We start from the raw sequence: 12,109 nt of genomic DNA, 5'->3' as shown, positions 1-12,109 counted from the left end.
GGAAGGGGGAGTTGAATATTTTAGAAAGTCTTTTATTTTTTAATCTAAAATGGGTAAAAATTTTAGCATAATCAGGGGAGATTTTAGTTAGCTGAAAACTTTAAAAATGGAATGTAGCATCTTTGGGCAATGCTGGCTAAGTCTGAGTGCTTCCTGCAAATGCATTTCACTCATTTTTTTAGTGATTATTTTATATTTATATATTAGGGCAAATATTTTGCATACTCTAAATTGTTCCTAATCTTTTAACTTTTCAAGTGGGTTATAAAATTAATGTTGTCATCTAAATCCTTATTATAGATGATTACATTTCAATATTCAGAAAGAAAAATGGAGGCATTTGATTATTATATTTGTGTATTAGTTCACTAGGGCTGCCATAACAAAGTACCACAGACTGGGTACCTTAAACAGCAGAAATTTATCTTCTCCCAATTCTGGAGGCCAGAAATCTAAGATCAAGATTTAGCAGGTTTGGTTTCTTCTGAGGCCTCTCTCCCTGGCTGACTTCTCCTTGTGTCTTCACATGGTCTTCCCTCTATATGTGTGTGTCCAAATTTCCTCCCATCATATGGTATTAGGACTCATTCTAATGACCTAATTTTAATTTAATTACCTCTTTAAAGGCTCTATCTCCAAATACAGTCATGTTCTGAGGTACTGGGGGTTAGGACTTCAATATATGAAATGGGGGGGGAAGGGTACAACTTGGCCCATAATAATTTGAAACCATAAAAATATTACAAACTCGTTTATGAACATCTGAGTGATCAAATAATAAAAAGCTAAGCAGGTAATTCTCTCATAAAGGATTCATGTTCTTTGAAGCTTGAAATGTCTACTGCGATCACAAAAGGCTCAATTAAACAAGTTCAGTGGGCATCCATTCACTGAAGAAAAGTATGTCTTGAATGCTACTCTGTGTCAGGCATCAGGGCTATAACTGTAACCAGACGTGGTTACTGCTCTCATGAAATTTTCTATAGGTAATCTTCAGATAATAAGAAAGTTAAGCTTGTCTAATAGAATAAGGTCTTTTTAATTTGCATTGAAGGAATCCAGATAGCCCAGCGACTCACACCACTGGTATATGTGTTTCATTTTGGTAAAACTTTAAAAATTAAATTCGGGGGTCTTCAGAGCCTAGTCAGTAATAAATTAAAACAAGAGTTCAATCTCACGTTGTTAAACTCTCAGTCCTTATTTTACTTAACATATGAGCGTATCTGTCAACATCGATTGCTCCCTCCTCCTTGACACCTTCTCCCCGGGCTTCAGGACCCCACATCCTCTTAGTTTTCCTCCACTCCACTAGTCGTCCCTTCTCAGGCTTCTTCGCTGGTTCCTACTCATCTCGACTCTCAGTGCTGGTCATCTTTGGTCCTCGTCTCTGCTCAGTTTACGTTCACTCTCTTGTTGGGAGAAATGTATCCGATGTTAAGTCTTTACATCGGTTTAAACGCTGAGGACTCCCGAATTCACTCCTCCCGTCCAGACTCTCTTCCCAATGCCAAACTCATCTACCCAACTGCTCACTCAGCATCTCTGTTTCCATGTCCACATACCGCTGCTGACCTAACGTCACCCCATCCCCACCCAGCTCCGCTCTGCCTACATCTTGTGCATCTCAGCTCATCTCCATTCGTCCAGCTGTTCAGGCCAAAACACTGGAATCGATTGGCTCCTTCCTTTCTTTCACAACTCCCAAATGTCTATCGGGAAATCCTGTTGTCTCTAAAAATAAATGCAGAGGCTGGCAACCTCTCTCCCTTCCCACTGTCCCCACCGTGGTCTGACAGATCATCATCTCTCACCTGGATTGATGAAGCAGACAGCGCAGAGTACGCAGCAGCCAGGATGAGCTTTTTAAATATATGTCATAGCACGTCACTGTGCTACGCAGCACTCTGCCGTGGATCCCCGTTTCACCCCAAGTAAAGCCAAAATCCTCACAATGGCCTAGGAGGCCCCATAATCTGTGCCTTTTCTGCACCTCTCTGACCTTGTCACCTACGTCCCTTCCCCCTGCTCACACCCCTCCAGCCAAAATGACTGTGTTCCTCCTCTAACCCGCTCGCACACTCCTGCCTCAGGGCCTCCACACTGACGGTTCCCTCCGCCTGAGATGCATTTCTTCCCAGTGCAAGCATGGTTCAATCCCTCAGCATCTTTGAGTCACTGCTTAAATTCCTTGACCATCCCACCACACACACATACACATACACACACACACACACACACACACGCATGGATAAAAAGATGTGGTCTATATATACAATGGAATATAGCTTGGCCATAAAAAAGAATGAAATCTTGCCATTTGCAGCAACATGGATGGACCTAGAGTGCATTATGCTAAGTGAAATAAATCAGACACAGAAAGACAAATACTATGTGATTTCACTTATATGTAGTATTTAAAAAACAAAACAAATGAACAACACAACTAAACGGTCCTAGATACAGAGAACAAACAGGTGTTTGCCAGAGGGGAGGTTGGTGGGGGGAGGAGAGAAATAGGTGGGGGAGATTAAGAGGTACAAACTTCCAGATGCAAAATAAATGAGTCACAAGTATGCAAAGTACAGTGTGGGGAATATAGTCAGTAATTATGTAATATCTTTGAATGGTGACAGATGACAACTAGACTTATTATGGAGATCTAAAAACTAAAAAAGGAAAACTTCCACTGGCATTCCCCATCATTTTTGCTCTGCTTTTTTGCTTTGTTGTCATGATACTTAGGAGCCTCTAACACATTATATAAGCTACTGTGTCTCTTGTTCTTCCTATCCTCCAACTAGAATGTAAACTCTAAGAGCCGTTAACAAATATATATATTTGTTTGTTTTGTTTTGTTTTGTTTTTGCGGTACGTGGGCCTCTCACTGCTGTGGCCTCTCCCATTGTGGAGCACAGGCTCCGGACGCGCAGGCTCAGCGGCCATGGCCCACGGGCCCAGCCGCTCCGCGGCATGTGGGATCTTCCGGGACTGGGGCACAAACCCGTGTCCCCTGCATCGGCAGGCGGACTCTCCACCACTGCGCCACCAGGGAAGCCCAACAAATATTTTTGAATGAATGAACAAATTAGGGAGGTACTCAATAAATTATGGATGGTTTGAAATGCATTCTATTCTTGGATTTTAAAACTGCTTGCTAAAATGCAAGTTTATGGGGGCCTCCAAGTGAATCACTGCTCTCCACCCCCTCCAACCGACAGACAGCTCTCAGTTGTGCATATCTTAGTTTTTAGTATGTCCTAGCCCTGGAATAAGCTGCATCTCATTAAAAATATGCTACAATTAAAACCTTGATTAAGTCCAGCTGGTCTCTGCCCTGTCATCCCTTCACATTAACGGACCTCCCTGGAGGTGTCCTGTATAATCACTAGTCATAGTTAAGCACATACATCCCTTACTGCCTTTCTTCCTACAACATGTCACATGGAGTTGGCCACCAAGTAAAAAACCTGATCACAAATTAGTCCCTGCAATTCAGAGCAGGCTTGGGACTTACAGTCTGAGGCTCATAACACTGAAATCATTTTCCTCCATCGGTAAATGGTACCAGGTGTCTCTCATTAGGGCTCAGCATCAGCTGTTCTGAAGCAGGCTGTCTTTCCCACTATCATATTCCCAGTGTGAATTATACGGACATTACAGAGACTGTACTTGAAGTTGCACCATCTCTCACATCCCTACCAATTTGGCGAAAAGCCACACTTCAGATTCAGCCACCTACTACCTCTCCTGAGATGACCTTTGGGCCCCCAAAACCATCAGGGACACAATCTGGTCTGGGTTTTCAGTCACCTCATTCTAAACATACGCATTCAAATACAGTGAAAATCCATTTTTTACATAATGCAATAAACAGAGTCAGAAATTTAATTTTATCTGTATATATAAGAAAACAGATAAGCATTACAAAAGCATTCTGGTCTGCCAAATTTCACCGAGTTATAATCAAATAAATCTATAAAGTTCTTGTAAATACGTGAACTGCTTTTTACAAGGACTGTATCTATTATAAGATGACCATGAAGATAAACAAATTACCTTGAAACTATTGTACTCTTTGGATATTTGGTTTTAAAGGATGTAGAGAAAAAGGGTTTTTGATTATTGCTTGGTGTTTATTTTACTGACGAACTAATCTGGACCATGCTGTTCCTTTAGGGTGGTGATGCTAGTGAATAAATCCAGAGGTCAAAATACTTTAAGTATAGCAGGAAAGCTTAATTGACACTCTACATGAGGAGAAATTTCAGGATACCATGGAGAAATACTGGCAAAGAAATAAAGCTCAGTCATCTGTAAAAGCACTTCTCTTTCATTTGCATTTAAAAATGTAATCAACAACATATCTAAAATGAACTACCATCAAGTATGCATTTTAGAGTGCAGAGAAGCGCTAAGATGATAAATGCAGATATTTTTGCTCCAGTGTCTCCCAAATAAAAATGGATTTTTAACATTTCTGGCACAAACATTTATAATTGAATTTAAAAGTCACAGATGAAAAGTCAAATTAGGAAAAATGCTACACAGGCGTTTCAAATGTGATTTAATTTTGAAAGGAAAAACTTCAGGCAATCATAGCCGGTTATTTCATTGCTAACATATGCTTCTTAAGAAATCAGGTCACCTACCTCCTCCCAGCTGCCCTCACCCCACCCCCTGCCCTGCAAATTCCACCCTTTTCCATTCTCAGCATTTTTGACTGAGATAACAATTAAGATAACATAAAATTACCCTTAAAAGAATTAGAGAAAAATATTTCAACAATGTTTAATGGACTATTAAAGAAATTAATTCGATTATGTTATGCTTTTTATTATTAATTCTCTGTTATATATCTACACGGTAATAGAAAATCGTAGGCTTCCACATACTTTTAAGACTCTTTCTAAACAATCTTTGTAAAATTGTTTGCCCAACGGAGAACATTAAGAATCTATGGCAAATCTATCATTTTGCAAGTAAGATGAGATAGTATTTCTCCAGTCATGACAATGTTGGAGTCTCAGGGGACCCACGAACTCACCACTTCCTAGAGGAAAGAAGGCTGAGCGATGTGATACAACAGTCAAAATGCGCGAAATCAGCAGTATAAATTACAACATGTAAGTCCTGGTTCCATTTTTCTGAGAAGAAAACCCACAAAGTTTCCATCAAGATGAAAAAGAAAAACAAATGAAGCAAACAAAGATCACTGAGAATCTTCTCACTGAAGAATCTCTTCAGCTACACTAATCTCTGGAATACTCCTCTTCTTGGTTTGTTTGGTTTTTCTCCGCCTGGCACTTCTTCCTACCATGGAGGCCAAAGGGATCAAACACCTGCTCTTGCTAAATAAACCCTGTTGCCTGGGATGTGGGCACAACAACAGCTCGGCCAGCCGATGCTCCCAGAACCATCTTTATGGAGTCACAGGGCGCAGGGATGGCTCCAGTGCTTGGGATGGCTGGCCACTAGGGCAGCAGCTCCTTCCAAGGGTATGACGTCACCTCTGCTTCAGCCACCATCTCTTGGTTTCTGCTCATTTTCTAAGCTAGGTTCTCCAGTCTTCCCGTGGATTCAATGAGTTGTGCTCAGGAAGTTCTCACATTTACTCACCAAGTCACAGGCCCTAAGCTGAGAGCAGAGTAAAAGTTGCCCAAGCATTAGGTAAGAAATGAGGCAACTGAAACAACCATGGAGTACGCAGCTGAGGCAAAAACTGCTGGTCATAATCTCGCTCTGAGCTATTTGTCTGTGGCAGATGGATGACATGATTAGACAGGCATTACCAGTGAAGTGCTCTCCGTCAGCCCTTCTAACCTGCTGTATTGCTCATTCTGATTTAACACTGGTACAGCAACCAACTCACAGGCTCCCAGGAGTGGGGTGTTGCATTTTCCACTTCTCCTTCCTGCCCCTGTGCCACGGGAGCCGCATTTTGAAAGTTACCAACCCTTCTCCTCATGCGCAAGCTGGAGGGAAGGCTTCAGTTTTGTTCTGTTTTGTTTTTCCAGAGGCAATTTTCCCCCTTAGCTGTGAGGAAAAGATGTCTATTCAGTTCTCCTCTAAATCATCTCTGTGGGGAACAAGTGCCCAGCACATAACAAAGGTTCAATAAACGCTTTTGAATGGACCCTGCTCAGACCCCTCGGAAGCTGGCCTCTTCCTAACCTTGCGGAAATGCACCTTCTCTAGAGACAATTATCCTGACTTAAGAAACCATCCCTTCAGCTTCTGCTTAACTACTGGAAACACTTGAGCAAGTATTTAATTTGATGGCGTGGACACGGCATTCTCAGTAAGCATTTGAAAGTAAACTTTTTTTCTCCACAACAAACTTTAAATTGAGTTTTGACTTCTAGACCCTCTTCTCTAACCTATTTACATTATACAATTGTTTCATAAAAATCAGACATTAATTCATTCGACTTTTAGTGAGCAACTCTGCATGCTAAGTACCATGGTAACTGCGTTACCTATGTCATCTCTAATAGGATTTAATAGCAAACAGTAATGCTGCATTGTCCAATATATAAATTAAAAAGAGTTTTCTGACACACTAAATGGAACCAAGAAAGCATTAAGCAGAGTCTTTTTTTCTCCTTTCCCACTGACCATTTATATTAAAGTCAAATGGTACATAGGTCAAGAATGTGGAGTATATCACATTTTATACATTTGAATTTTAGATTTGAAGAAATGTTGAGTTCTTATCCCTCTATTTAGACAATTAAAAATCTTGAAAGTATTTGATAATATCAAGAAAAGTTTAAGAACTAATATAGTTTAAATCAACTGTCAACATGAAATAATTTCTAAGTATTTAGGCATTAAACATTTAGCATGTGTACATCTTCTATGGATGTGCTTTCTGTGTCATTTAAAACCATTTTAATAATTATAGACTTGTAACACTTGTATTCTCAAGATCATTTGTCAGTAGTTTTTTCTAAAAAAGTTTTAATGTCCTGCATAATTTTAAAAAATGATAGTTTACCAATAACAAAAACACAGTTCTTTCTCTGTGGGGCTCAAATTCATTTCATGATGGAAAACAACTTAGAGCCCCATTCAGTCTCCATCTTTGAACGTGCAATGGCCTTGAATTAATGGTAGATCATAACAGAATCCACGTATGAGGTTTTATATGTTTTATCCTTAAAGATATCCTTAAAAGAAGGAAGACGTAATTTTCTATCTCCTAAACTGATCCCTAAGTATGTAGACTAATCTTTTAATTCTTGAACATCTTCAATAATCACTGTGGAATATAAAAGGTTGCAGTCATTTCTGAGAAGGGTTTATTAATAATAAAGACTGCAAAACCATGAGTAAAACCCCAATATTCTAATGGTCTAACTTCTAACATACTCCAGGGTCAGCAATCTACTGCCCAAGGGCCGTCTGGCCTGCTGACTATTTTTATAAATTAAGTTTTATTGGAACACAGTCACACCCATTTGTTAAATTATCTAAAGTTGCTTTTGTGCTACAACAGTAGTGTTGAGTGGTTGTAACTACCTGGCCCAAACTGTAAACCCTTTGAAAAGTCTGAAATCATTATATAAAGGCTGTTTCCCTTACTTTCAGAGCTGTGTTAACTCTTATTAAACAACAACAATAAAGTTTAATGAACTTGCTAAAGGAGTTCATTGGGCTAGAGAGATTCGGTGAGGGGTTTGCAAGGAAAGGGAGACATTTTAACATTTGTACCACAGAAGCTGAAGTCACATTGGTTAATTTGGAAAAAGGACATAGAACTGGTAGCAACTCTTGGACATTTCATGTCTGCATCTACAAACGCCAGAGAGAGTTGGCCTAAATGATCTTTAAGCTTTCAGCAATCTTCATGATTCTCTGAAATGACTTCAGTAAATCCATAAGCAAACTCAGAACCACATGAGCACACAACTTAATAATAAATGTTCCATGGCACCTGCCTAAGGTGAAGGCAGGGAAGGAATACATTTTAGAAAAGTAGAAACCAAAATTATTAAACAAGGGTATGTGGAGCTTTCTGGTACTATTCTTGAAACTCTGTTGTAACTTTGAAATTATTATCAAATTAAAGGTATAAAAATAGTTAAAACAATTTTAAATGTTAGCACTTAAAAGGGAAAACTTCAGTTACCGTATTCAACAAAGTTAACACAATGACTGCCATAATGGATCTGGAGAACACATAAGCTGTGCTTAGTATGTTCCCTGAACCAAGCATGAATGCAGATTACCCTCATTCCCTCTATTCTGCATCCTAATTACCCACCTTACAAATTTTTCCCTTTGAATTTATCTTACTTTATGGAAAATGAGCTAATTAGTAATTAAAGGGATCAAAAGACAGATAAGACACAAAAGAAGCTGGAGTGGAGAGAGCAGTAGGAGCCAGAAGGAGGGACTAGAAGAGACCAGTTAATCAATTAACTAGATAAACATGTTCTGAAATGATCACAAACAGCAGCAGCTCTGTTTTATCTCTTCTTTGGCAGACGAGGAAGGAAACTAACCCCAAATACTTGACTCTCATACAATATATGTACATCCCATATATTTTTTATGTACACATATTCCAAAAAGAGATGTTTATTTTTTCTAAAATACAAACACTAAGCAAACATTATGCTAATTGAAAAGTGCCTTGAGAGCCACACACATCCACGTCGTTAAATATAGAAACTAACTGTAATGAGAATCATTATCTCCGGTTTCCAAGGATACCAGGGTAAGCACTACTCCTAAATTGCAGTTAATTCAGCAAAGGGCACAAAGTAATTTATATTCAGGGTCATCTCTGCTGACAGCAGATACAGAAGGAAGGCCAGGGTAAACCGCCTTGTGTTTCCATTCTGTTTGTTACTCACTCTTAACTCCCAACCTCCAACCCCCATCCTCTGGTCCCAACCCCAGCCAATGTTTTATGAGTAAAATTTGGGAAATCTGATGGTAAACAGCAACTTTCAAGAGAAACAGAATCCACAAAGGGCAGGGCCGTCAGAGAGATTCGAATAATGCTGGGGGGTAGGGAAGGTTGGCATTCCTCTTTGCTTTGTCTGTGAAAAGGAGAGAAGCCTGGTTTTGTGTGCCTGCCACACTGGTGCCCCTCTCTCCCAGTGCCTGTAAGGGAACTCTACAGTTAATTTCAACTTCCCACCCAACCAAGGCTATCCAAGCTCTTAGAGCTTACCCCTCCTAAAATGTCACAGCGTCTAGAATCAAATTCATTTTCAATTTTCTCTGTCTTCTTGCCTCTAGGATCTAGACGTTTCATATGATTCCTTACAATTTGTTTCTATAGCTTTAATATAAAAACTACTTTCTGACAATTTCAGAGAGATTGTCTCTGAATCATTTTGTTGTTGTTGTTTATTCAAGGCTATTTATTGATTGCTTTCAACATGACAGGCATTGTACCCGGCGAGGGAGGCAGTGATGAGAAACGATACGAGACTTCACTTTTGACCTCCAGGGAAAGTATCAAAAACAGGCCATGTCACCTAGGCAGTTTAAAAAGAGGCATTCCCCTCTCAGTCAAATTTTCACTTACTAAAATAGTGATGTGGATTTCATGGATACTTTAGATTTACCTTAAACTTACCGAAGTTAAAATAAAAATATATAAAAAATATAAATAATATCCAGATAACACAGCGGTTTTCCATTTAGTTCCTCCCCCATCACCTGTCCACTCAATACAGTAAGACATACTATGTAGAACTCAGCTGGGGCAGAGGTCATTGTAAGGGAAGAAAAGCTCTCCCAGCCTTCATGTGTTTCTTCCTGATGGGCATGAGACTGCATCAGGCTAAGCTTCTTATCTTAATGTGATAATGTAGGTGAATAAATTGCCTGTTTTGATAACTGAGGCCTTCTGAGACTTTCCTCTTTTGCACCAGTTACAGTAATTGAAACTGCTCACTGCTTCTAAGAGAAGGAATGAAATACAACAAACGTTTCTAATAGTTATGTAACATTTCAGTATACCTCAATAAGGCAAGTTGTTTTAATATTAACAGTTAATACAAAAAGTACATGTTTCTGAAAATTTTTTCCTATACATTTTTGATAACTTGAATGCTACATACTCAGTTGCACTGTCTTGATGATTTCGGTACCCAATCCTTTTTTTTTTAAAAAAGCTACTTTTGTACTGAAATAGTTTCTAAATTCAATAAACAATATAGTAATAATATCAAATTTTAAAACTATATGAAATGGGAAGTTAGTCTCAATTCTGTTAAAAGTTATGCCAGTAATTATTTTGGTGTATTTTTCTGACACCTATTATTTCTCACAAGGGGCAACATTTTGAGGTAAGATGGCTTCAGAGAAGATTCTATGACTGAATCTTCCAGCTTGCAAAAACGCTTAAATTGAGAAGGTTCAACTAAACAGGCCACCACTTAACCTTTTTCCTGGCCTCACGGGAAGCTAGTGCTCCGGAGGGCGAAAACACAAAACACAAAAAGCGTTCACATGTCACTGGCAGAAAGGTCATCCTCTGGTTTATCACCTTTTCTGATAACACAGATGAGCTTTCACAAAACCTCTAAGGTAGAAACCGGCTTACATTAAGGAACAGAATTGTATTCCCTAATCGTGCGTAATCAACTTTTTTTCTTCTCCTCTTCAGCGCTGCAAATACCCCCATCCAACCGATTCTGGAGCCTAAAACTTGGACTGGAGCCACTTGGCTCTCTGGATGAAGAAACATCAGATGGTCGCCTCCTTTCTTCCTTCTATTATTCTAACATGTAAATTACGGTCTTGCGTACTGCATGTATCTTCGAAAATACTTTATAGTAGCTGACCACCCACCCACCTCCACCTCCTCTTCACTAGCAAGTGTCCAACTGGCAATGCTCAAAGATCATAAAGGCAGCAAAAACGCCCCTGTGGGCTGTCACAAATTTTTTAAAAAGTGGATTAAGGACAACCAGAAACGGCCAGCTCTGACACGCGAGGCCACCGTCCCCCGCGCGGTTCTGGCGCAGCTCAGATCCTGGGCCCAGCTCGGAGCCCTCCAGCCTCCGGCGCAGCCTCCCCGGGCCTCACCCCTCGGCGGAGGCTGGGGCGGCGGACACCGCCGTTGTCCCGGGTGCCGTCCTGCCGAAGGCGGGGGTGGCTGGGCTGCGCGAGCGTCGGGGTGGAGGTGACACCGTAGCCGGAGAGTTGAGAGGGGAAGGCGACGGTAGCGCGAGCGGAAGGAGGCTGCCGCGAGGCTGTTTTCGGCCGTGGCGCCGGCCGAGAAGCAGCCAGTTGGCGGCGCCCGGGTAGCGACAGGCTCCGAGTTGGGGAGAGCGGGCGCGCGGCGCCGTGCGCTCGGCGTCCCCGCGTCCCGGGACTGTCTAGTGGGCGGCGGAGGGGGCGAGGGGCGAGCGCAGAGGCCGCTGAGTGGCCGGGCCGGCCCTCCGGGGGCGGTGGGAGGGCCGAGCGAGGGCGGGCACGCACTCACCTATGCACAGCTGGATGGCGTAGGCGTAGTAGGACCAGCCGAGCAGGAGGCTGATGAACACCACGGGGATCCAGTACAGGACCCGCCGGCACCTCCGCCTGACGCTGCCCGGGCCCGAGGGCGCCATCTTCCAGCCGCATCCACCTGCCCAGCTCCGCCGCCGCCGCCGCCGCCGCCCGCGGGCCTGGCTGGCCGCTCCCGGCGTCCCCGGCGGGACGGGCCCGGGGGCGGCGGCCGGTTGCGCCGCGGCCACTGCCGCCGCCGTGGCGCTAACTCCCCATCCCGCAGCCCCGAGCCGGCGCCGCGGACTCCCGGCTCCTCCGTCCGGCGGAGGCGGTGGCTGCGAGAGGAGGGCGTGGAGGAGGCGGAGGCGGAGGCGGAGGCGGAGGCGGAGGCGGAGGCGGAGGCGGAGGCGGAGGCGGAGGAGGTCCGGGAGGAGGAGGCGGCGGGAGCCTCCGCCCCGCCTCCGCGCGTCCTGCCCGCGCCCCAGCCCCCCCGCGGCCGCCTGCCCGAGGTGGCCCGCTGCGCCCTCCGGCGGCCTCTCACGGCACTCCGGGCCGTCCCCGCTGCTCCCCGGGGCCTCGCGCCCTCGTCGCTGGGCACCTCAGGGGCGCCCGAGGCGGGGAGTGAAGGAGCCCGGCTTGGCCCCTGGGC

The 12,109-nt window shown here is 43.1% G+C and overlaps 1 protein-coding gene across 2 annotated transcripts in view; it reads right to left on the bottom strand.

Annotated features, from left to right (window-relative positions):
• Positions 1 to 11,773, bottom strand: part of ZDHHC2 (zDHHC palmitoyltransferase 2) — a 69,198-nt gene extending 57,425 nt beyond the window's left edge. The window contains exon 1 of one of the 2 annotated variants that reach the window (XM_081220720.1): positions 11,456 to 11,773. In XM_081220720.1, the coding sequence (XP_081076846.1) occupies positions 11,456 to 11,582 (127 nt within the window). In that variant the 5' untranslated portion in view covers positions 11,583 to 11,773. The remainder of the gene's footprint in view (positions 1 to 11,455) is intronic. The other variant, XM_081220719.1, reaches the window with a different exon arrangement.
• Positions 11,774 to 12,109: the final 336 nt, after the last annotated feature.

The sequence above is a fragment of the Mesoplodon bidens genome (genome assembly GCF_964165515.1).
Source record: "Mesoplodon bidens genome assembly, chromosome: 20".
NCBI classification, from domain to species: domain Eukaryota; kingdom Metazoa; phylum Chordata; class Mammalia; order Artiodactyla; family Ziphiidae; genus Mesoplodon; species Mesoplodon bidens.
This window is presented reverse-complemented; position numbering and strand designations above follow the sequence as displayed.